The following is a 26,304-nucleotide window of genomic DNA, read 5'->3' on the forward strand; positions in this document are numbered from 1 at the left end:
CAAAGATTGCTAGACTGGGCATCTTAAAAAATTATTTTAAAAATTTAATAGCTGCCTTTCTACCTTGCAGGAACTCAAGGAGGCTTACAGTATAAATCAAATAACATAATAAATAATAAACTGGATTTGATTAAGTTCAGTGTATAGTGGCAATTAATCCATAGGCAGAGATTAGCAAAGGGATTATAAAATAAAACAGGTTAACTGGCTCCATCTTCAAAACAAATAACTAGTATTTAAATAGTGCTCATTCTGGTTGTTGTGGGTTTTCCGGGCTGTATTGCCGTGGTCTTGGCATTGTAGTTCCTGACGTTTCGCCAGCAGCTGTGGCTGGCATCTTGGCAATACAGCCCGGAAAACCCACAACAACCATCGTTCTCCGGCCGTGAAAGCCTTCGACAATACATAGTGCTCATTCTGATTATATAAAAGTGTTTTGCATACACTTCTCAGTTATTGCGAAGAATGCTGGACTAGCAGACTTGATCTGATCAAGCAGGCGCAGTGTGTGGGGGCAGTGAAAAAAGTTAATTCTATGGGTGGAGACAGACCAACTGAAAATAAAACAAGTTCACTGCCTACATCTGCAAAGCAAATCAACAGTATTTAAATAGCACTTGTTCTTGGAAAAGTTATTCACATACATTATCTCAGTAATGATTGCAGTGGCTTAAATAAGTTAACAGTTAATGGATTAACTGCCACTATACACTGAACTTAATCAAGTTTATTATTTATTAAGTTATTTGATTTATATTGTAAACCTCGAGTTCCTGCAACTGGCTTAAATAAGCCAGTGTTAGTATTGTAGAATAAGGCAGGAAACAAATTAAGAAAGGGTAGCTTGTCTAAGGACCAACCAGTGACTCTGTCATGCTTCCAGTTGAGTTAATGACTGATATTGGAGCACTTAAAGCTGTTGCCTTGTTGAAACTGGGGATGGATAGATCAGTCCTTTAAATGGGAGACCACTAGTTGCTGCCCCTATAGTTTTCCTTAAGCTTCTCAAAGAAGTGTAATTGGACTGATAACTTAGGGGAGGGTGACAGGTAGACCATAGTGTTCTGGTGAGCTGCTTTCCTAATTCACCAAGTTCACCTAATTCACATCAAGTTCTGATGTTTTTGCAAAGAATAATGAGCCAGGCAGACCTTTGTCTGATCCATCAAGCTTAGTGTGAAGTGAAAAGGCAAATTCCATGTTGGGGATTTTTAGGTAATGAAAATAAGAATAGTAAAACCTTATATAACACAAATTGTTTCTCACAAAATGTATGACAGCCAGTGACTTAGATTTTTAAAATGGAAGATATATCTCATCAAGGGCCAAATGGAAACTCCATGTTCAGAGGCAGTATGGGTCTGAATGCCACCGCCTGCAGAGACAGCACAACCCTGAAGGGAGGCTGCTGCCTTCAACTCATTGGCTTTTTGATCTCTCGGAAATAACTTGCTGGAAGCAGGATGCTGAGCTGCTGCGTCTTTAGGGCTATTCATAATGAAAGAACGACAGCAAAAGACACCAGAGACATGGCCCAAACCATTCTGGCCTCGTGTCCCAATGTGGAAAAGGGGCAAGCATGTCCTACCCCTCTCCCTTTCTGAGATGCCCCTACCTGCTCATGCATTTACGCTGTCCACTCCTTCACTCCAGTCTGCTTCACTTACTGCAACTGGAAGGAACGAGATGGCTGAACATTACTACCATTTTTAGGACGAGCTGGTAGGATGGTGTATAAGGTGGCTCTGTTTTTTAACCATACTTGCACTGACTTCCTGAAGATACCCCCACTAATCCCTAGCCAATAAGTCTTCTGCTCTTTTCAATTAGCTGGGGGGGTGGGGAGAGGGTTTTCTTGAGCAATATTTTAGCTTTTCTCAGCACATATGCTGTAATGGGAGAAAATACCCATTTATGGTAGCTGCTGCTTCAAGGAAAGCTTCCTCCCTACAACTGGTGTCTCCCAGTTGTCGAAGTGCCTGCCTATATTCATCTGGGTGTGCCTTCCTTTTGCCCTGCCGCAGGATGAGGCATCACTTGGAGAAAGGATGCATTTCCTATGAAGGTTCTCGCCTCCTCCCCGCAACCCTCACGTAGCTGTCTATGGTCTTTCCCCACTTCAGGAGTCTCATTTTAGGGAGTCCTTGTATAATGCAAAGCCGGTTGTGCTGCTTACCCTTTCGGAGAGTGAGGAGGCGCCCTCGTATGTTAACGTCGGAATGCTGAGCCGCGCTCAGCTATGCCTGTGTTAACGCACGTGGATAGATTAGGCGTTTGCATCCTTGTCCAGGTGAACGGGCTAGAGCTCTTCTGAGGAAGTTGCCGTCTTAGTTGGGCTGCTCCTTCCTTTAGCTCCGAGGTTCGTGGCTGACTGTGATCCAGAAAACACCTGCCTCTTCCCAAAGGTGCAGCAAGTGGCCACTGAAGAGCAAGCGCTTTCTAGCTCGGCTCGCACGGCAAAGCAAAATTCGCTGTGGTGCTGCAAATCTCTGGGGTTAGTGGCAGCTGTTTTTGCGCCCCTTGCCGTGGGGCGCAAAGACAGCACATCCGCAGGAGCCCTGGAAAGGGGGGCGGGGGCAGGGCGCCACAAGATTCGAGCGGAGATCAAAGGGAGGTTTAGGTTTAGCGTAGGACGCCTCTTCTCTGGCGCCTGGAAAGTGGTAGCGGCTTCAAAGCTGCAGAAAGACACGCCGCGCAGTTGGAAAGGAGGGCGCGAAGGCTAGTCAGGAGGCACCGTGTAGGGATTTACGCCGTTACACACAATGCAATAAAAAAAAATACAGCCCCCACATACGTTCTCGTTAGGAAGCTGAACAGGTGTTTGGGTGGGCCCGAACTCTCCATCGGCGAGACTGCTTGCTGTGAATGTATACCTACTGCCCTCTGGCAAGGAGCTTGGGGCAGTTACAGAAAGTTAGACTCAGCTGTTGTTTGTTGGACGGGCTTGACGACAAAGGGGCTTCCCGGAGGTGCCCGATGTGCTTCAGCCTTGATTGCTCCGTCGGCTGGAAACAAATACCTGCCTGTCTGCAGAGCACACATAAGCCAACATAAACGGCAACAGTTCCGACTTTAGCATAGCCAGCCCAAGTGTCTTTTGGAGAGAGACCAATTCCTTTATCTTTTATTACACAGAAATACAATAGTTTTCTTCCACAGGTTGTTTTCAACATTCAAATTACTTGATGCAAATTATCTTAGGCCTGCATGGTAGATTTATTGTCCTATTACTGCAGAAGGGTGGGTGCAAGGCTGAGAACTACCCACTTTGCATAAAACCAGAAGACCTCCCCTGCAAGAATACCTTCTCTAAAACACACAGCTCCTGCTTAGGGAGGTGGGCCTCCTCCCCCTACCAATATGTAGATGCATATAGTTAGAAACAAAGGGAGGGAGGAGAGGATTATTTAAACCTAAATATACAAATAACAAGCATGAAATCAAAACAGGGCAGGAAGGAATAGGTTAATAGCTCAGCTCTAAGTGAGATGAAGCTAGTCCTCCACCCATTACAATCAATTGCTCCTATCTGCCCTAGCTGCTCCTTCTTGCACCTCTGCAAAAACAAAGAGAAGATGGTACCTGTAACAAGATTGCTTTAGCCCTCGTTTTCTCTGGGCTGGCAAAAATACCTCTAATTCCACATTTCAGCTGCCCTTTCTAATGTTTGAGTGAGCTAGTGTGAGAGCATACACCCTTCAATCTTTTACAGGGTGGGGTGGGAGTGGCTTGCAGTGTGGTCTGTAAAGTATCACAAGGCATTTAATCCTCATGCAACACTTGGAGCTTCCAGTATCCTGAAGTGCCACTGGGAGAACCAAAAAGAAAGATACCGAATAGGCTTGACAAAAAAACAACTTAAGGGAGGGTTAAGAGAGGAGGCATTTTAAGAAAAGACAGCAGCAGCAGCAGATCAATGAATCCTCTGAAGAAACATCGATGTTCTTAAGGTCAGGAAAACTTGTAGGTTGAGGGAAACATGCAGAACAGAGCAGAGTACTAGGAGAGCTGGCACTGAAAGGAGGGGGGCTCAAAACTAGTAGGCAGGAAGCCAAACGAGTGATCTTAAAAAAAAACAACGAAGGCTGGTGGTGACATTGGCATGTGAAGCACATGGTCTACTTTGACTGGAACCAGCCAATGCAAGTTTAGCTTTAACAGAATGTAGAATATACCCAATTTTTCAAATAAGGAATTGGTAGTTTATTTCCACTTTCAGAACGAGAGGCACTTAATGCTTGAATACTTCACAATAGGATTTGTGAAGTATTTCTCCTGTGCCAAAGGGCAATAATCTTTGTCAAAGGGCAGGAGACCAATACTGGAGTAAATCCTGAACTCCAATGTTATCACTGACTTTTACTTCTCCCATTCCAGATAAGAAATGTCTCTTGAGGCTTTCGGTGCACAGAAACAACTGCAGGACATGTCCTTCAACAGCTTACAAAAACCTAAGAACAGCAGATTATCCAAGGAGCCAAAGTAAATGCAAACAAAAATGCAAATTAGTTGTCTTCTCCTGTTAAAATATGTACCTCTGGTGCAGATGTTAGAGTGGAAGTAGTACCCACTAATAAAAAGCCTTATAGAATCAAATTAATTTAAAAAGTCCTCTCTATAAAAACAAGGGAAGGAAAATAAAGACATAACTTGCAAAGCATCTTTTGCTTTTCCACACATGGGTGTTTAATGAACAGTTCTTCTTTGCTATTTATTTTTGCCAGAGCAGAACAGACTGCTTTTCAACAAACTGAAATCTTATCTGAGCAGAAACTATTGTACCTGTCTTTCCTTGGTATTGTAATTAGTTTTACCTACAATAAAATACTGGATCTTAGCAGCATCACTGCCTGGCCCAAAGATTTTGCTTCCATGGATAGAAAAGAGACGACTGTTGGTGAAAAGTGCCAGAAATGTTTAAGCAGATGGAGTAAGTGCTACCTTTGGAGAGATAGCCATTACCTAAAAGTGCATTGTTTTTGGCGCACTTCATAAAGTTAGCATTATAATTGTATTCTGTAGATGTAAAATACATTAAAATGGTTAGATGTGAAACACAACCCTGCTAAACTGACGAACAAGGGACAGGAAAACTAAGGTGCAATCCTGGAACGATTCCTGTCATCTGTGGGGTTTAGGAGACAAAGTTTGCAGCGGACTGGGCCACCAATCCTCCAGGCAGTAGAAAATTAAGTGGAATGCTTAAACATTCAATTTTGTCACTCACACTCTTTTCAGGTCAAAATGGCATTTTCCACTCAGTAAGGTAACTCCAGAAAAAGCCATTAGCAGATCACCGATCCTCCATTGAGAGCACACAAGTCACCAACAGTGGCCACTTGTATCTCTTTTTTTGTAGCCCATGTCACCTCCATGCTAGAGCAGCTATCCAATAATCACCCCAGTTCCTGCATTCTTTACAATATAAAACTTAAATTACTTATTTTTTAAAAAAATATTACTAATATAGATTTCCCATCTTAAAATGCCTTATACATTTACAGTACTTATAACTATTTCAGTTCCGGGCTGAGGAGGTTTAAATGGAAGGAAGATGAAGAATTATGACTGAGTTAAACTTGAGTTGAAACACACAGCAAATCCCCAGTAGGGACTGGGGAGGAGCTAGGATCAGTGGATTCATAGTGCAAATTAAAAAAAAAAAAGTGCAGAATTGCACTGTCTGACATTTCTTCAAATGTACATCAACAAGACAAGGTTCCCATACTGTACATGCAATAAGTTATAGCAAGCAAATGACAAGGCTAGAGCACTCCACAATTTTAAGCTGGTGACCAGAGCCTAAGGCAGTGGAAGATGGGCGCTGTGGATATATGCTTCAAAGTCCTGTAGCTCTTGCACTTGAAACAGCACTGTCATGCCTTGTATTTCTGTTTCCCGGTTTCACTTATCACACAAATGTGCTGAAATGCAGAAAACACAAGAATTGCAAGGACTAGAAATTTAACAGATTAACATTCTGCAGATGCTTATTCAATCCATTATCTGTCCCCAAGATATAGCTGACCAAGCAACAGAATGATGATGTGGCTAGAACTGTGGCTCCCATTAAATGCCATGGGGCATGAACTGGATGCAATCTTATATACATCTGAGAGAGGGCAATATCTTACCTTGGACCCAGATACTGGAGTCACTAGAGAAAGGGAGCTGATTTAGTTTCCAGCCTGATGGGGACTCATAGAAGTGGGGTTTTTTCCCCTACTCCTACAGGGAAGAGGTTTACTATTGCAGTGAGGGCAAATTTTGTCTCCTACATCCTGACAAAGTGCTCATAGATTCTTTTACCCTTACAATATATAGCTACTCCCCCCAAACCTGCTATCATTAACGCATTTTGATATTTCAACATATTTATCTCAACTTTTGGCAAAAAACCCCATATACACGGGTGGCTAAGGAACAGTTTAAAAATTCAAGCCTACTGTAAGTGATCCAAGCACAGCAACTAACAAGAGCCAAGGAACCCCAAAGGCAGCTTTATAAAAGAACCACCTGTCAAAAGTCCAGAAAGGATGAAACAGAGTAGATCTCTTTAAGAAGATCCACAGCCTTTGTGTGCTGTTGAATAACTTAAGATAGTGGCTGGATATGAAGCAACACTTCAGAGGTAAATCTTAGTTAAGTGAAATGGTTCCTATGGCAGGGAATAGCTCTTCAGATACATAAAACACTTTTAATGTGAAAAGTGCTATGGAAGTTTTCTTTCTCACAGTCCTGCAATCATGCAATTCTACTACATGCAATATTGAACTATTCCGTTTTCACTAAGCTCTAATTTTCCATTTTAAAAACTCATACTTTACAACTGTTAAAAGCAGGGCTTTTTTCTGGGAGAAGAGGTGGTGGAACTCAGTAGGTTGCCCTCGGAGAAAATTATCACATGGCTGATGGCCCCGCCCCCTGATCTCCAGACAGAGGGGAGCAATCTAAACTCCCCTCTCTCTGGAGATCAGGGGGCAGAGCCACCAGCCACGTGACCATTTTCAAGATGTTCCGGAACTCTGTTCCACCGTGTTCCAGCTGAAAAAAAGCCCTGGTTAAAAGTATTCTTTGCCCAGAAGCCTCACTTGAAAGCTTAATTCAGGAAATAAGAACAGGTTGAAAGCTCTGAGGTCTTTGATGCTGAATTGCTTCTTCCACAGAAGTAGTCACAATCTCCACTTCCTTTTAGGATACTACTCAGGAATAATTAATTGTGTATGAACTGAGTCTTCAAAGTTCATCCTTTTGTATTCATGATCAAGGTAGAGAAAAACAGTGGGCACATTTCCCCCTCATCCTTTCAATGTGTGTATGAGTGTGAGCATTTTAATCAATGTTAATGGAATCTGGAGGTGATAATAAATGTGAGGCTCAGCAGTGTGATTTGAGCACCACTTTGGCTGAATTTAAAGTTTAAAGCGATAAAGACTATTGTGCTTACCTTACAACAGGAAGGTACCCTTGTGATTTCTGAAATGGCCCTCCCTTTCCCTAATCCACCATTTGGACTCTGGCTCCATCTCAAGAAATACCGTATTTAACTGGCACTACTTGCCAGTACGGAGCTGGAGAAAACCCCAAACTGGTGTCAAATTAACAGGGTTGGCTGTAAATTGGAAGGAACTGTTTGGTCTTAGGTTCCCCAAATCTGCTGTACCGAAGCAGAGGGTCAATGTAGAATTTTGTGGACCTCACTGATGCGGGATGTAGTGATGACCACTAACTTACATTTGACAGATTCATGAAAGGGCCCTAAACAAGATCCTCCATGCTCAAAGATAGAATAGCTCTAAATATCAGTTGAAGGAAGGCAAGAGCACCAAAAAGCTTGACTTCCATATCCCATTTGTAGGCCTTCCAGGTCAGTTGCTGGACTGCCTAGGCCAGGGGTGGCCAAACTTGCTTAATGTAAGAGCCACACAGAACAGACGTCAGACGTTTGAGAGCCACAAGACATTATGCATTGAAGTGACTTCAGATGAGGTGGGTTTGGGGGAGTGTCCTGAAAGTGACGTCACAGAAAGGGGTGGGGTTTGGTGCAGTATGCTGGAAGAGCCATCATCGGAGGGGGTGGAGCTTGGGAAGAGCCATCACGTGACCTTTGATGTGGAAGTGACATCACAAAAGTAACATCACCTCCTTGCTAGGCTTCACCCCCAAAGGTCCCAGATATTTTCTGAGTCAGACCCAGCAACCCCAACATTTTTATTGAAAATATGAAAGACATGGAACGAAAGAAGGAAGGAAAAGAAATGGGAGGGAAAGACATGGAAAGAAAGGAGGAAAGGAAGGGAAAGACATGGAACAAAAGGAGGAAAGGGAGAGAAATTAACTAGACTAAAATAGAATGTATGGCCACAGCGATACTCAGTGACCTCCGGGAGCCGCACAGTATGTCTAGAAGAGCCACATGTGGCTCCCGAGCCACAGTTTGGCCACCCCTGGCCTAGGCCATTAAACTGGATCCTGCATGGCTGTTCTTAGCTTCACTTCCACGGCTCCTGTTGCTCTGATATTTGTCTTGTCATCACTGAAAGAAGCACTGATGCTGGTATTCAAAAGGGGTAAGAACAAGTGCTTCCTCTTCTATTATTTTAAACAAGGAAATGCATATTGAATAATTACTTACATTCAAATCTCTGAAGTATTCGTTATAATCTAGAGCATATCCCACAACAAACTTGTCTGGCACTTCAAATCCAACAACTGAAAAGAACAATAGTTTACCCATAAATTAAACTTAAGCAGTGCTTGGACAACAGTCTTAAACCATCTAAGCCAGCTCATGATCAATTCAAGCTTTAAGTTAGCAATGCTGCACCCAAAACACTATTTGCCATAAGTTAAAAAGAATAATACATCCAATGCATTACAAATCCAGTACATAAACAGACACTTTAGCACAGAAAAATCTAGAGTTTAATACTAATCACATTTTGTGCTTCTCCTCCAAGGAACATGGAGCAGCTTATATTATTCTCTAATTCTCCATTTTGCAAAAACAACAGCCCTGTGGAGTCCTAAAGTACTGGGACCAGTGCTATATGTTCATAAATAATTTGAAATTGGGGTTGAGTATGGTAGTCGCCAATTTTATGGATGATACCAAATTATTCAGGATGATGAAAAACAAGGTAGATTTTGAAGACCTGCAGAAGGGTCTCTCCAAACTGGTTGAGAAGGCAAGACATGCCGTGGCGTGGAGAGAGTTGTTCCTTCTCAAACATACAGCAAGCTACTAGATTGTATGGGAGGGAAGGCAGAATGGTATAATCTGATCTCATCAGACCTTTGAAGCTAAGCAGGGTTGGCACTTGGGATGGCTGATCACCAAGGAAGACTCTGCAGAGGAAGGCATTAGCAAACCACTTCTGCTTCTTACTTGCCTTGAAAGCCCCTTGCTGGAGTCACCATAAGTTGACTGTGACTTGACGGCACATACACACACACTAAATTGCACAGAATACAATCTAAATCTGTACAACCCAGATCACATAATTTAATTGGGCCCATCTCCTGCTGTATCCACTACCATCTTCTCTCTACTCATTTCATAAGATTCTTAGTCACATCTTTCTCCCTCCACCCCACACCCCCAAATATGGATACCCCTAACATTTACATTAAGTGTACTTACAGTCAGGTCGGTATCCTACACTTCGAGGTGTTCTTTTGACCAATAAGCTGTTAAAAAGACCCCAAACAAAATTAACTGCAGGAAGAATTTTAAAAATTCAGCTGTAGCGGCTTGATTAATCACCAAGTTCTGCCCTCTCTCACATGTACATCATAGCATAAACATCCGATCAAAAACTAGAGAGGCCTATAGAAACAATCCACTAGTCAAACTTTCTGTATATTTTAAAGGTTGCTCATTGACTTGAGAGGAAGAAGTCAGGTTTGCTGCACTGCCAGGAAACTTTGATAGCAAAGAATGAATTTTATTTTGCAGAAAAGACAGTTTTTCTCCTGCCTCTCGGTTGCAGCTTTCATGATTGATGGGAAAAGTGGCACATTTAGAAGTTTCCAAGGCGATTAACAATAAAATAAGTACTATTAAAACACTGCAGGAACAATATATAAGTCAATGACAACCCATACACAAACATCAACTTGGCACAATAAAAATAATCCAAACAAGTAAATCAAAGGTGGGGCAAGAAGAGAAAAGAGCAAACCACACATATACCTCTAATAAAAATACATATAGCAAAAATAACAAAAATCAACCCAAAGCCCAAGTGATTAAGAACCCAGCATTTAAAAGGCTAAGACATGAGGCAGATCTCTGTAGGAAGGGAATTCCAGAGTTCATGTACCACTACAGAAAAGGCCATGTCTCAAATAAACCATGCACCTGGACTCACAGCAGGGCCCCACTGGAAGATATTAATTGACAGACTGGTATATGTAAGAGCAAGGGATCCTTTAAAGTAATGGACTGGTGTACTTAAAGGAGACTGAACTCCACCCAGAAGCAAACATGCAATCAACAAAGTCCTTTAAAGACAAGCAAGATGTGTTCCCTACAATGTGTGCAACAGTGGAGACCCAAAATGCCATCTGTAAAGCATGGATCTAACATTGGTTGTTGTGGATTTTCCGGGCTGTAGAGCCATGGTCTTGGCATTGTAGTTCCTGACGTTTCGCCAGCAGCTGTGACTGGCATCTTCAGAGGTGTAGCACCAAAAGACAAATATATCTCAGTGTCACAGTGTGGAGAAGATGGTGGCAGGTAATTTATAAGAATGAATAGAGCATGGTTTCCAGTCCTGAAAAACACCAGGCTAACAAAATACTCTACACCCTACAATAGCCCTGCAGAGAAGATTAGCATATCAAACACCAATCCATATGCAAAAGAACCTCCTCAGGATACAGTGACGCCTCCCTCCATTAGCATTCCATACCCTGGGAAACTCTTACAGGATGACTCAGCCCAAACCCACCTTCCTGAGTAGATATAAATTACCTGCCAACATCTTCTCCACACTGTGACACTGAGAGATCTCTGTCTTTTGGTGCTACACCTCTGAAGATGCCGGTCACAGCTGCTGGCGAAACGTCAGGAACTACAATGCCAAGACCACAGCTATACAGCCCGGAAAATCCACAACAACCATCATTCTCCGGCCGTGAAAGCCTTCGACAATATATGGATCTAACAGCGCCCCAAGTGGCAGCACTGTTATTTTAGGGAGAGTGCAACCCCATTCAATCTTTACTCAACCTTTGTGGTTGAGAAGTTATCTGGGCAAATGCCATACTACTTCCCTTCTCACACAAATGCCATTCTACTAGTTTCACAAACAAGCAGTGAAAAGGAGCGCTCGGCAACGTATTGTATGGCTTTTAGAGACTGACAGCATGTTATCAGCCTCACCCTGAGTTCATTCCAGGACTACTAAGAACAACTGGCACCCTGAGTCATTTCAGGTGCTTGGAGGTTGTTACGGCAACAAAGACTAGCTAGAAGTTTTTATACTCAACTATAAATCTGATAAGCTGCAGGATACTTGAGATATACCTACCACTAACACATTAAAATGTTAAAACCAACAGGCTTGTTAGTTTATATGTAACAATTATTTTAAAGTTTTCCTGTGTGGAAACTTAATCTGGCACAATTGTAGCCCTGGAATCCTTAGAAATGGAAACAATTAGCAGGTTGCAGTATGACTCTCTCTATCCAAAGCCCAAGCACCATCCGTGCATCCTAAAATACAGATGAACACAGCTCACTTGGTGTTGAAAAAAGATCCTCTATGAACAAACACGGGCCCCACTTCAGTTTCCTCTGGGGCCAAGGGCTTTCTCTCAGACATCTGGGAATCTGCCAGATTAGGGATTCACTGGCTTCAGGGATTCAGGGTATTTAAAAATAATGACTTCAGTTTAATTGAGCTCTACACAACGTACACAGCACTTCAAACCCCGTTAAGAGTAAGAAAAATATAGTATGTTTGTTTAAGAAGGTAAGTGTCAAACCCATAAAGAAAGCAAAAAAGTAAGAATTTAAGATGGTTTATGAATAGGGTCTTGCAGTAAGAACTAGGGGTGCGCACCCTGAAAATATTCGGGTTTCCTGCTTCGGATAAACCCGAAGCAGGAAAAACATTAGGAAATACCCCAAACCCGAAGCGGTTCGGGTATTTGAATTGCTTCAGAATGCTCCATAAAGATTCAGAGCATTCCAAAGTGATTCAGGGGGCTGGGCTTTCTCCCAGCACCCCCCCACCCCTACCCCCCCACACCCTTAGACCCCGTCCCCTCCAACCCACTTACCTGGCTGGACGGGGAAGGCCAGAGCTGCCTTGTCGTCCTCCACCGCTGCCTCCTCCAGGCCTGAAGGGCTGTGGGGAGGGCTGTAGCCGCTGCCGCACCACCTCTTCCGGGCCTGCATGGTGGCCAGGAAGGCCTTTTTGGCCTCCGCTACTGCCCGGGCCCACAGGGCAGTGGAGAAGGCTGGAGCTGTCTCCTCTGGCCCTTCCTGCCTTTCAAACGCCCGCCATGGAGGCCATTTGAAGGGCAGGAAGGGCCTTTCCGGCCTCCTCTGCTGCTGCGTGGGCCTGCAGGGCGGTGGAGAAGGCTGGAGCTGCTCCCTCCGGGCCTTCCTGCCTTTCAAATGGCTGCCGCAGTGGCCATTTGAGGGGCAAGGGCCTTTTTGGTCTCCTCCACCGCTGCGCAAGCCCGCAGTGCGGCGAAGAAGGCTGGAGCTGCCTCCTCCGGCCCTTCCTGCCCTTCAAATGGCCTCCACGGTGGCCATTTGAGGGCCAGAAAGGACCTTTTCAGCCTCCTCCTCTGTTGTGCGGGCCCACAGAGCTGTGGGGAGGGCCGGAGCCGCCATGCCGCCTCCTCTGGGGCCGCAGTGGCCCGCAGGGCAGCCAGGAAGGCCGGATCCAGCGGCGCACAGCCCTGCAGGGCAGCAGGGAAGGCCGGAGCCGCCGCTGCCTCGCCGCACCACTGCCTCTGTGGCTGCAGTGGCTTGCAGAAAGCGGCAGAGCCAAGGTAAATGGGAGTGGGGGAGTGGATGTTTAAAGGCCCTCCTGCTTGCAAGCAGCAGGGCCAAGATAAGTGGGGGGGAATGAGGCTGGGGTTGGGATGTTTAAGGGGCCCTGCCGCTTGTAAACTGCAGGAAAGGGGGACTTTAAACTTCAGCTGTCAGGCTGGGGAATCCTGCTGCTTGCAAGAGGCAGAGAAAGGGCCCTTTAAACTTGGGCCCTGAAGCTTCCCGAAGCAACTCAAATGCTTTGGGGCAGCTTTGATTCGGGATTACCAAATCTTTACAGATTGGGTCCGATTTGGGTATTTTACCCAAATTGGAAACCTGAAGCATACACCCCTAGTAAGAACACCACATTTAACATTACCATCAGGTGTAGCTATTTAAGAGAGGGTTATGATCTTGTTTGACACAGCTTGTCTTCTGGAGCAGCCGCTCTGTGGCAATGCCTGTCTGTGCCATACGTTCTTCTAATAATTTTCTGTAAGGTTCATTTTTGAATAAAAAAATTAAATTGTCAATTCACTGTAGTAAAAAGCATACCACCAAATAATCTTCCTCTGTTGTTTGCTATTTCTTAGCAGAAACACAAAGAAAGCAAGGCAATAGCTTCCAACTGAAGCTATATTTTTCACAAGAGCAATAACCAAGACCCAATATTGGGATCAAACCAAGCAATAGTGAAAAGTTAACATATTTCCCTCAGACTTTTTAATCCTTCTGGTGAATATGAGGCACAACTGATCCCAAGGCGTTACCAAAATATAACCAAAAGCCCCACTCCAATCTGTTCAAAAACTCCACGGGAGTTCACAAAAAGGTAATGGGACTGATAGCAATGAAAACATACCTGGCTACCTTAACCATCTTTGGATTGTACTGCTTGAGCAGAGACAGAAGGGTCTTCATTGTTTTACCAGTGTCAATTATATCCTGATAATTAAGGAAGAGATAGCCTTGTAAATGTAATTTAAAGTAAAATAACACTTTCAGACATACATACCTCCACCCCAATTAACAACTTGTCAAATACATAACAAGTAGAAATAAAGTAAAAATATATCTACAAATGGCTGCCACTGCAGGGTTTGGAATGCATAATGAAGCTTGATCCCATACAGTATCTCTTGATCCTATATCATATCTCTTGTGGTTTTTACCATTACAAAAGTATTTTTAATATTAAAAAGTCAGAAAGCTACAGCTGGTCACAATGCAGTTTAGCAATGCATTTTTGGATAATCATTTAGAAGACAAGCTAATCAACCTATAAGTTAAAAAAGTGTTCTGGTGGTGGTTACTTCAATAAGGGACCATGCTTTGGGTTTCTGGAATAACTCTTCTTCTTATTCTAATCCACATCAAGGACTGTCACTACCAGAACCAGCAGATGACTGTTATTCCAGAGTAAAAAGATGTGATTTTGCAGGGCAGTTAGATTCAAGACTAATTGGTTACACAGCATTAACTCAAATTATACATGTAAAAATAGTAAATGCAAATTGCAGTACTTACTTCTACAATCAAGACATTCTAGATGGGGAAAAAAATAGAGGCCCATGAATCATTTTAGTGAAACTTAATTTCCAATTTTTATTTATCCAAACATTTTCAGACTGTTTTTTGTTCACTATTTCCCTAATTAACCAGCACACAAATATAAGCAGATGCCTCATTTATGAAACAAGCCCGCAGAATATAGCTACAAATTATGCCCTGCGGTTAAATTACCTAAGTTTCTAGAGCTCATTAGCGCATTCTTTTGGACTCTAAAACAGAAACTTTATTATAGTTAAAAAATAAACTACTGATCCCAATGAAGATTCAGATCCAGATGAGAATTAGGGGGAAAAGTGTGAACAAATCAAATATATTACTTGCAACATCCTGCTGTTTTTAATTAGTTGACATTTCTGGGCTGTTTTAGGTATCTTCACATGGACAATAATCTAACAAAAAAAGTTAAATATTCGTATCTAAAGCAATTTTTAACACAAGTAGCCCCACAGCAGACTTCAGAACAGAAAGTGCTTCCTCATAGTTTCAAGGGCAGTATTTGTATTTAAAGAGAAAAGAAATTTAGAACAAGACTGCATGAGCTATCTGAAATGTAATGTCTATGAATCTATCCACATGAAGGGGGTGGGGCAGGAAAAAGGGACAGGTTGCAAGGCCCAATTGCAAGATAAGTGGGCAACTGAGGTTATAGATACATTTCCAAGGACAGCTGCCAGAAAAGACTTGGAGACTTAAAGCACAGGCAAAGCTATGTGAGACAGTGTAATTGTCTAAAGGCAAAGGGACTGAGGGACATGCATGCCTATTCTTTGAACACCAACTTTTCAACACGTTACTGAATAACTGACAGCATGGGAGCAAGACAAAATGCATTTGTTACAGCTCCCCAAGATCACAAACAAATGGGAATCATCTTAGAGGCATCTTTCCTCATACTCTTCCTTGTAACCACCATATTATGTATCTTCAGTATTCTCATATGTTATGATTAATCCACATATGCATTTTTAATGTGGCTTTATTTATAATGCAGGGCCAAGAGAGGGAAGATGTGTTGTGATGAGAGATTAATGTAACAGCTTGTGGGGAGATTCCAGATCAAGTACAGTGATATGCACAGTACAGAGAATATGTTCAATGACACTGCATACACGAGAAGCATGTACAGAGGAGACAAGTACAGGAGAAGATGCTTTAGAGAAATACAGAACACTCCACTGATCTTTCTGGATAATGTAGTGATTTTTTAACAAGACGACAATGCTCTCTCAGGCAGTGCCCTTCACCAGCTCTCATAATTGCAAATGTTGTAAGAAAATTTTGATTGGATGCCAAGACTATGGTGATGTGCAATACTGGCCAACTTAGCCAGAAGTAAGTGGGCCTAGCAACATTAATGCACTGCTTCTAAAATGATTTCATCTTTATTAGACTAAAATAAGAGTTTTCCATGAACTATATAGTTTTTAAAATGTAAATTCTGAAAGATGCAGTAGTTTACACAGTCCTTTACATCAACTATAAAACAATACCCTGTTGTTGACCCTCCAGTGCTTGGCCACTGTATGGGACTGGATGCTGGAGTAGACAGACCACTGGTCTGATCCTGCAGGGCTCTGCTTACATTCTTATGAATATTCTTTTTAAACATGGACATACCTTCCCAGTTAAGGTCGAGAGGTCATCACCACCAATTACTTTTATATCACCAGTTGACTGGTCATTCTAATTTTAAGATAGGAAAGAAAGTTAGCATACATTTTCTAAAAAGAATCCCAACTAAATTTAAATTGTGATCCTTAAAAAAGAAAAAAGAAAAAGGTTATAAGCCCTGGAGCTATCTAACATGCTGAACAAAAACAGTAGTGTATTCTTAAGCTATAGCTCAGAGAAATACAGAAATGTATCCTGCACACGACATTTCTCCCAATAGGAACTCTTCACCCCCACCTTGACTAAGCCTCCCCAAAGCAACTTTGACACAGTGGAAAAAAACAGCAGTCTGCAAAAGGGGATGTTTTCGGTTCTTCAACAAGGTTTCTTAAAATAGCTCCAATTCAGGAAGACTAACATCTGTATTAGAGATGAGAGAAGGGATTACCAGAAAGGAAAGCAGAAAGAAACTATTCTCTATTCTTTTTAAATACAAAAGATCTATCCTATGCTATTACAGAAATATACACAGGACCCAAGATAATGCCTCACTACCTCCCTTAGCCACACAGTCATGCTTTGCGCAACATTTATCTCCTGGTGGGTGCATAATTTAAAGAAATAGGAGGAAGTTCTATAGGCACTTAATCCTGAAATGTATCACAACTAGGGGTGTGCACTTCCGGTTTCCGATTCGGGAAAAATACCCGAATCGGACCCGATCTGTAAAGATTCAGGATTTACGAATAGGAGCCAGCATGCTGGCCTCGATTCGGAAATCCCAAATTAAAGCTTCCCGAAGCATTCGAGTTGCTTCGGGAAGCTTTGGGCTGGGGCTGGCTTCAGTTGGCAGGTGGTGAGGATCCCCCCACCGCCTGCCAGCTGAAGTTTAAAGGGCCCTTTCCCTGCTGCTTGCTCAACCCCTCCGCACTTCGAGCGCCCTACCCCCCCACTTACCTGGGCCAGCAGGGCCATTGCGGTGGTGGAGGCGACAGCTCTGGGCCCTCCCACTTTCCCACTGGCCTCCGCAGCAGCGGAGGTAGTGGCTCTGGCCATCCCCGCTGCCCACTTGGCTGCTGTGGGCCCTGGATGTGGAGGCGCAGTGGCTCCAGCCTTTCCCGTTGGGAAACTCATCAATCACTCTGGGGCCCACAGTGGCCAGCGGGGAAGATCGGAGCTGTCTCCTCCAGCCCTTCCCACCCATCAAACGGCTGCGGTGCCAGCGAAGGAGGTGGAGGAGACCCTTCCTTCCCCTCAAATGGCCACTGCGGTGGCCGTTTGAGGGGCAGGAAGGGCCGGAGGAGGCAGCTCTGGCCTTCCCCGCCAGCCAGGTGACCACTGCAGGCCCTGGAGGCGGCGTCGCAGCAGCATAGGAGTCGGCTCTGGCCCTTCCCGCCCCTCAAATGGCTGTGGCAGCAGCCTTTCCTGCCCCTCAAATGGCCGTGGCCATCGCCGTTTGAGGGGCAGGAAGGGCCGGAGGAGGCAGCTCTGGGCTTCCCCACTGGCCAGCTGGTTGCTGCGGTGGTGGTGGCTGTGGAGGAACCGGCTCCGGGCTTCCCCTCTGCCCAGCTGGCCACTGCAGCAGCAGAGGTGGCGGCATGGGCTGCCAAGGAGCCAGCTCTGGGCTTCCCTGCAGCCTAGCTGGCAGCTATGGTGGCAGAGTGGGCAGGCAGCGCAGCCAGCCAGCTCCGGGCTTCCCCGCCGCCCAGCTGGCTGCTAAGGCAGGGAGAAGGCAGCTCCAGGTTTCCCCGCTGCCCAGCTGGTCTTCTTCCTGGCTCCACAGCCAGGTAAGTGGGGTGGGGGGAGTAATTGAGGGGCTGAGGGGGGGGGGCTGGGAAACAGGCAGCTTTCCCCCTCACTTCGGTATGCTCCAAATCTTTATGGAACATACCAAAGCAAGCTGCTTCGGCTTTTGGGATATTATAAATCATTTTCCCGCTTCCGGTAAACCCGAAGTGGGAAAACCAAATTTTTTCCTGGTGCATACCCCTAATCACAACAAACTGGACGCCACCAAAACTTGGCTGGTAGCTGTCTTGTCTTTAAAAAAGAAATAAAAAACCATCAATCATTCATTCCACATCAATACCCAATTTTAAAGCCCTCCAAAGCCAGCAGTTTCAACTTTGTAAATTTAATTGCTAATTTCACAGTCAGATCAACCGAATTATGTTTCCAATTTATTTTTTTGTTTTTCTTGCTGCGCACTGGAATCGTGGTTGTACTTAAAAGAGGGGTAAAATTATAGAGGTATGATGGCCAAATTCCCAAACTAATGTATTCCATGCTACCTTTCAGATCCTTAAATACTTCTTACAAAATGTTATACTGACAAATGTTATACTAAAGGATCACAAATGGTTCCCATCTTCCAATAAAGTAAGACTATTTTTTAAAAAAATGACTGAAGAGGCTTTAAAAGAAAAAAAATGCATAATTTCTAAAGCCAAGGACAATATCCCCTGTTGGACTAACAACTAACTGTAATGGGTCATTTTCTACAATACCTCAACTGGAGACTTTGTTCACTGTGGATATTTGTGAAATGGTTGGGAAATAAGTTCAGGACAGACAGAAAGAAATGTGTCTTTACTCAATGAGTAATTAAAGTATGGAATTCACTGCCAATGGAGGTAGTGGTGTCTTTGAGCATAGAGAGTTTTAAAAGGAGGTTAGGTAGATTCATGGAGGAGAGGTCTATCAATGGCTACTAGACATTGTAAATGAAGGGAGCAGCAAACCTCTGAACACCAGTACTGGGAGGCTGCAGCAGGGGAAGGCCTCAACCTCTATGCCCGCTTTGTCAGGCTCTCCAGGGTTATTGGTTGGCTGTTGTGTGCATCAGTATCCTGGGCTAGATGGACCAGTGGCCTCATCCAGCAGGTTCTACTTGCGTTCTAAAAAATGACCTGCAGATCAGAAATTTTGTCTTTCTATTATGTATGTACATACTAGAGAGAACATGTGTGCATTTATAAGCAGTGTCAGTGTTACTGTTCCACACTGTGTCTGTAAGAGCTAATGGGCTGAAATTGTTTCTGAAAATCAGTTTGGGACCGGAAAATCCTGATACCCTTCACTGCACACTTTAAAGACATGCATACACAGGCCCCTTTGCCTGCTGTATGTACTATAATCTTACTTGTTGTTCTATCAGACTTAAACATACCCCTGAATTTCATACTAGCTAGCAAAAAACCACTTGAGTTTCACCTAGTGAAATTGTCTTCTTCTGAGCTGTACTATTTGTAAGTGTATAAAGGCAGTAATTCCAGGTTAGTTTTAAAACATCTTATCCAAACTATATTGACAGGTTACATAATGTTAATGGACCTATGGTCCTAGGGCCCCAGCTCAGCACATGAAACCCACTGCATCTTGATTCTGAAGAAGGGAGGAGGTGTAGCTGTTACATTGAACTGCACTCTGAATCACAGCAAAGCTCAGCACAATATGAGATTCTATACACCTTTCCAGGAGGAGCGGCATGACTTATATTGAACTTTGGACCAGATAGAGGCAATGTCAAGTATCTTCTTAAATAATAGTAACTATCATTGTTATTATTATACATGTTTCCTTAGAACAGCACAAATATCTGGGGCTTCAACTAACTTCAAGAAAAATATACATACCAAGATAAAACTAACAGCCCTTACTTACACAAGAGGAGACTTAATGTACTGCTGCATCTACCCACTCTCAAGCTCAGCTCAATAAGCCTCTCAGCTCTGAGGGGAAGAGGAGGGTTTCCAGAAAGTAAAGGCAAAAAAAATGGGGAGTTGTGTGGATACACTTACACAATAGCTTTTCAACCTGATGAAGTCTACTGTCATAGGAATGGACTTGTCACTGTTTCGGTTCAGAGCTTTGATGTAATCCAGCAAGTCAGCAAAGAACTTGTAGCCCCCCTTAAGTACACACAGTGCTACAATGTGATGTCCTCCCATGCCCTTCATAATTTCGCGTGCCAACCTCTCTGTCCTGTGGAAAGATGAAACATTTTTTAGGTGAAGTGGCACAATTTACCAGACAGTCTCCAATGTTGAGTCTCTTCATAAATAATAGTCATTATTACACGTTACTTACTTATAACTGTCTGGGATTGCAGCTAAGAAATACACATACCAAGTTAAAACTAACAGCCCTTGCTCATCTAGTATAGTATATTTACTTCCCCACTTCAGAGTGGATAGGACTATTTACTGATCAGTGACATTTCTGCTTTCTCACATCTCAAGGTTAATCTAATAGCAATACTGCCAAACATACTTGATTTTACAAAGCAGTGTGTGCCAAAGCAAATCCAAGTCTGTGCCTAGTTACTGGACAACTTTCGAAAGATACGTAGCAGTTTTAGAAGGTACACTGAACCAACATTCTTATTTTATTTTTATTTATGTCATTTATGGTCTGCCTTTCTCACTGAGACTCAAGGCGGATTACATAGTGTGAGATTACTGCAGTCAGTATCAAGGACAATTTCATAAACAATGCCATAGGGTAAATACACACATGTTTACAAAGACATAACATTAGCAAGAATCCAATACAGAGTTGAAGAAATGCTGAAACAGAACATAGGCAATTCTAGCAATACAGAGTTGAAGAAATGCAAAACACAACATAAGCAATTCTAGGGCTGACATAGGAGCACATAGTTAAAGCAACAGACAACATAGTGGTGAAGTCTATGGGTCCCTAACTCATTAGCGGAGCATCTTAAGCATATTATAGCCTAACATTGTTTTAAGAGTGTACTGATAATCATTCCAATAATCCAAAAACAAATCCGTAAGGAACAGATCATCATTCTTGTCTTTAAATTTGTGTTTTTAAAAATACAACAAGCAATCTCATCAATAACAACAACAACATTTGATTTATATACCGCCCTTCAGGATGACTTAACACCCACTCAGAGCAGTTTACAGAGTATGTCATTATTATCCCCACAACAAAACACCCTGTGAGGTGGGTGGGGCTGAGAGAGCTAGAAGCTGTGACTGACCTGAGGTCACCAAGCTGGCTTCAAGTGCAGGAGTGGGGAATCAAACCCGGTTCTCCAGATTAGAGTCCTGCACTCTTAACCACTACACCAAACAAGTTGAACATTATGGTACAGCGGGACAGAAAGTTGGATCCAAGAAATAATCTACAGCACAGAATACTTGCTATGGTTGTTTCACAAATATCTGCGCATGAGTTTGCGTAGGTAGGTTCCACAGCAGTTCTCACGCTTTGGCTTATGCAGAATCTCCCAGAAGCAGGAGAATGGCTTTGGACATACTTTCACTTTTTTCATACAGTGTGCTAGCACAAAGCTGCAAAATAGCTCTTCTGTGGGCTCTGATCCCTTCCAGCCATATACAGAAGAGCACCTTTGCATCCAACCCACTGACACCTGAAAGTAACATGGCCAAAACAAAGAATCAGGATAATTTAAGAGTCATTAACAGTAATCTTTCATGAAGGAGGTCTTATCACAAACTTGCACACAAGCTGCCTTATACTGAATCAGACCATTGGCCACCAACATCGGTACTGTCTACTCAGACTAGCAGTAGGCTCTCCAGAGTCTCATGCAGAAGTCTTTCACATCACCTACTATCTAGACCTTTTCATTGGAGATGCCAGGGATTGAACCGGGGACCTTCCACATATAATGAAGATGCTCTACTACTGAGCCACAGTCCTTCCCACAAACCTTTAATTTATTTTTTGCAAAAGACAGAAAAAGTTACACATAATGTAATAACATACAACACGAGTACACACATTCCATTTAAATCTTCATTATAACAACTTAGATTCATTATGTGAATAAATAAGCAATTCAATAAAAGTTTGAAGCCTAACTTACCTGTTTTATAGCATCTCCAGCCTCACATTTTAAGTAATACCGATAGTGTTTCTGGTTAGTTTTTTTCTAGTTTTATCAGGAAGGCTGTCACACAGTTGCAGGGGTTATATTAAGTATTTTGATAAACATACCATTGCTTAGAAAGCACCACAACAAGAATTAAACTTTAATTCTTGACTTTTCTAGGTAAAAGTATAGCATGCTTCACTCACTGCTCATAATGGATCAAAACTGGTAACTGTATCTTATAGCCAGATGCACAGTCACCACTGGTTTGGCACAAAAGATATACCTTGACGATTGTCCTCTAAGACTGCATTTTTCACTGAGGTCTGTTACATACATTTTTCTTAACGGAAGTAAACTAGTCCCTGGCCCTCAGTTAAGGATGATAAATAAAAAACAAGAATTATTAATAATGGAAATGTCTTCTAAACACAGTCTTCTATTACAACATTTGTTTTAGAACATACTGCAAGTCAAACAAACCTGTCCATAATAAGTCCATGAGGAATGTAGACTTTTTCCAAATCATCCGCATAATGTTTTGGTATACAGAACAAATCTAGGTCATAACCTTGTTCATCATCTCCAATCTGGAAGGAAAACAGAAAAAGGTAAGACCAAACACTTTCCTTACAAATAATGGTAACAGTATGTACTAGTTTCAAAATAAGGATCTGCACACTGAAATACCTCATTCAAACAAATAAGATCATCTGTAATATGCAGAAAAGTTATCCTATTCCTCACTAAACAGGTGGGAGCTATAGCACATTGAAAAGGGTGCGGTATTTTGCATATACAAGAGCCTTGGTTTTATAATTGGCATTTCCTGACAAAATACAGGGCTGGGAAAGATCATGAGAACCTGAAAAACTGTGGATTAAAATGGCATATTGTATCCTTGTTAATTATATGACAGCAAGGCCATATGTTGCTCCCTTGTACACTGACATTCAACTAAGGAAGGAATTATTTTTTATGAATTAAAAGGTGTATTGGGAAACACCCAATAATTACAAACAATGGACTAGGTTGCAAAGGAAAGGCAGACTTGCTTTTAACACAGTGCCTAAGAAGAAGAAATTATGTCAAATTCCTCTCTGTATCAAGTCAATGTCCATGCACCAGAAAGGAGCTGGACCAACCCATAATAACAAGATGATGAAAATAATTGATTATGTCCACAGAGACCTAAGTGAAACATGGAAACAGCTGTGATTCTCAAGCAGCAAAACTCAGATTTCTTAGAAGGCTTGTGCTGGGTCTAGGTTTATGATGAAGCACCTCCCGTAACTTTATTTTGTCCTTTCCACTGTAACAGAGTAGAGGAGCTATGGTGCATGCATGGTTTAGAGAAGGAAATCCCAATGTGTACAACTGGGGGAAAGTCCTTCACTTAGGAATTCAAGCCTCAGCAGTTTAGAGTCCATTCTTCCATGTTCCCTCAGTTTAAGATGTGTGGGTCAGGCACCTTCCTTCCAAGAACCAAATTTCAGCAGGTCTGGAAACAAAAGATTCTCTCATGAGCAAGTTTTACAAGTGATGTTCCCAAATTTCTATTTCCTTTCAGTGACGGTTCTCTCTCTATACACCCCCTCATCAAACTGGTTGCCGGAAGCTGTATTTCCTCACAGTTCTCCCTCCTTAACTCATGTATATCAAGAGAATATAAGCATATAGGCTGTGAAGGGGGAAAAAGTCTTCAAAAAGAAAGATTTGAAACCCATTAAGGACTTGCAAAGAAACTAATGAAAAACACTGGAGACACTTATTATGGTGTCAAGGTTATGGTGTTGCATTGTTCAGTTTAACACTGTTTCACCATTCAGTCTATAATGGCATCAAACTCCAAGCACAGCTAGTTCTGTTGAACTAAACAGAATCTACTAAAATAACACTAAACATGCCTTCAAACCTACACACTAGGAACAAGAAATAACTCAGTTTAACATGTCCTCGCTGAACCTTGTGAAGACATGCAAAGTGACTTCCTTATTTTTAAAAACAACATGGATAGTCAGGCAATGTATTACACCACCTCTTATCTCCAGCCATACAAGAACAAAATATGTTCATAAAATAGCCCAATAATAGTTCAGAGCTTTCCTTGCACACTGAAAACTTCCCCCACCACTCTTTGTTTCAGATACCCCACCTGCCAAACCATGCATGCCCCTCCAAGCCAGAATGTTCCTTTGCACCTGGGTACATGTGATCATCCAGTCCCAACGAGCTCCTGTATCAAAGGCCTTTAAGGTGACTTTCACAACTCCTTCCTTTTTAACCTGATTATAAATACTGCTGCTTCCTGCAGGCATTTTCACCCACAAATACAGTGTACAAAACTGAAATTGATCCCTGCATCTTTCTCTAAGAAACTAGCCCCACCAACTCCCAAACCATGTAATAAGACTCGAGATATCCCCACTCCTCCAAGGGAAACTTGTGACTCTCCACCCCTACCAAAACAACCTCTAGTCATCATCACCCGTTCACAGTCACATATTTGCACCTCTATAGACAATTTTCTGTCCCCAAAGCCTCTGACACTCCATCTTGTCTAAAAGACATTTCTAGCGTTATTACCCTGCTCTTGCCAGGCTTAAGGGAAGGGGAGTAGAGGAGAGTGAACTGCACCATAAACCCTTTCCAGGCTGGAGAGCCAGCACTGTGTAGTAGCTAGAGTGGAGGAACAGGATCTGGGTGACCCAGGTTCAATTCCCTGCTATGTCATGGAAGCTTACTGGGGGATCATGGGCGGTCACAGCACAACCTACCTCACAAGGTTTGTTATGAGGAAAAATGGAGAAGAGAGAATGAGGCAATCCACTTTGGGTCCCCATTGGGAAGAAAGGGGAGATATAAATGAAGTTTTAAAAAATCGAATCCCTTCAACTCACCTCAGCATAACTAAACCCCCTCTTCTTTCATGAACCTTTGGTTTCCCCACTTTCAACCACTTCTTGGGGGAAGAGGAGGAGGGAAAGCCTCCTACAAACTACAGAAGGGATGCTCAGGTTCCAGTGAAGCCCATGGCCACATAACTAAGCCCTTCCCCTCCAACCTGTTGTTTCCCGACTTTCAATCTCGTTTTGGATGAGAACACACACACACACATTATAGAGTGGAGAAAATATAAAATATGGCTCAAATTAGAGCCCTCCCCCCTCCGCTAAACTCCCCATACGTAACAAAACACGCTCTCTTCACCCTCCACACGAACCTTCACACTGTCCCGGTTTCAGCCTTAATGTTGGCGGTGGGGCACTTTTACCCCACCACCTCAGGAGCAGAGGTTCAAACTAAGCCCCCCCCAATAACTAAGCCGTCTTGCCCCTAATTTTAATCTCGGGGAGGGGGCACATTCTGGGCGAGGCTCAAACGGGCTCCCCCTCTCCTCCCAGAAACATCTCCCGTTTCAATCAGTTTCCTTTTCAGGAAAGAGAAACCTTGCAAGGGAGGAAAGGGAAACTGAGGCTCAACCCGGTTCTCTGCTCTCCACCTAACCAATCCCTTCAAAAGACCGCTTTTAATTTTTTCTCTGGGAGTCACCTTCTCCCCACTACTATTTTCTTCTCCCCATTTTCATCCCCTCCCTTTATTTCGGCCTTCCTTCCTCTCAGGAGCACGTTGCTCCTTACAGGGGAAGGCCCACGGCGGCCCCTGGGCCGTGCGCGCTCCCGCCAGATCGCCCTCGTCTTAGCTACCCGCGCTCACCACAATGCAGGGGCTGCTTCTTTTACTGCTGCTGCTGCTGCTGCTGCTGCTGGTGGAGGTGGCGGCGGCACCGCTGTAGCCAGCCATGACACCGGCGGCGGGGGCAGGGAGGGGGGGTGCCTCTTCACAGGACCTGGGACCCGCGGGCAGCGGCGATACTGCTGCCTGCGAGGCGCAGGGACCTGCCGCCCGCTCCAAAGAGGCGGAGCAGCACCGCCCCTTCTGCTGCCGCTCACGCCCGGCAGCCCTCGCCTTCCTGGCTGCTGCGGCTTGAGGAGAACGATCATGTGATCATACCTCAGAAGCTCCGTTGAGTTGAGGAGGAAAGGCGGTTGATGGCTTCACATAGATAAACTGTTGGTTTTGAGAGATGTATATATAAAACAACGCTTTAGCCCGTATCTCCCACATGTTTTTCACAGCTTTATTGAGCTGGTTTTTTTTATTGATCTGTTTGTTTCTAAGCGACACACATTTTCACACAATGGCTCTTTGTTTGTGTAGGTAGAAATTCACCAACCGCTTCTCCGGAGAATGT

General features: G+C 43.4%; 1 protein-coding gene across 1 annotated transcript; it reads right to left on the reverse strand.

Annotated features, from left to right (window-relative positions):
- Positions 1-4,595: 4,595 nt before the first annotated feature.
- Positions 4,596-25,945, reverse strand: HPRT1 (hypoxanthine phosphoribosyltransferase 1). Its single transcript, XM_054996370.1, has 9 exons — positions 25,767-25,945; positions 22,533-22,639; positions 19,981-20,164; positions 16,187-16,252; positions 14,525-14,542; positions 13,860-13,942; positions 9,644-9,690; positions 8,636-8,712; positions 4,596-5,924 (listed from the first exon to the last, which is right to left on the reverse strand). The coding sequence occupies exons 1-9, from the start codon at positions 25,851-25,853 to the stop codon at positions 5,877-5,879; spliced, it is 717 nt and encodes a 238-aa protein (XP_054852345.1). The 5' UTR covers positions 25,854-25,945; the 3' UTR covers positions 4,596-5,876.
- Positions 25,946-26,304: the final 359 nt, after the last annotated feature.

This window comes from Eublepharis macularius, chromosome 13 (genome assembly GCF_028583425.1).
Source record: "Eublepharis macularius isolate TG4126 chromosome 13, MPM_Emac_v1.0, whole genome shotgun sequence".
Lineage (NCBI taxonomy): Eukaryota > Metazoa > Chordata > Lepidosauria > Squamata > Eublepharidae > Eublepharis > Eublepharis macularius.

Bases quoted from the DNA above. Each gene is read 5' to 3' on its own strand.
- HPRT1 (XM_054996370.1), bottom strand. From the start codon at position 25,853: ATGGCTGGCTACAGCGGTGCCGCCGCCACCTCCACCAGCAGCAGCAGC. The intron at 9,691-13,859 runs GTATGTTTTCAT...TCTTTTTAACAG, and splicing joins AAGATGGTTAAGGTAGCCAG to CTTATTGGTCAAAAGAACAC. The intron at 8,713-9,643 runs GTAAGTACACTT...TGTTCTTTTCAG, and splicing joins TGTAGGATACCGACCTGACT to TTGTTGGATTTGAAGTGCCA.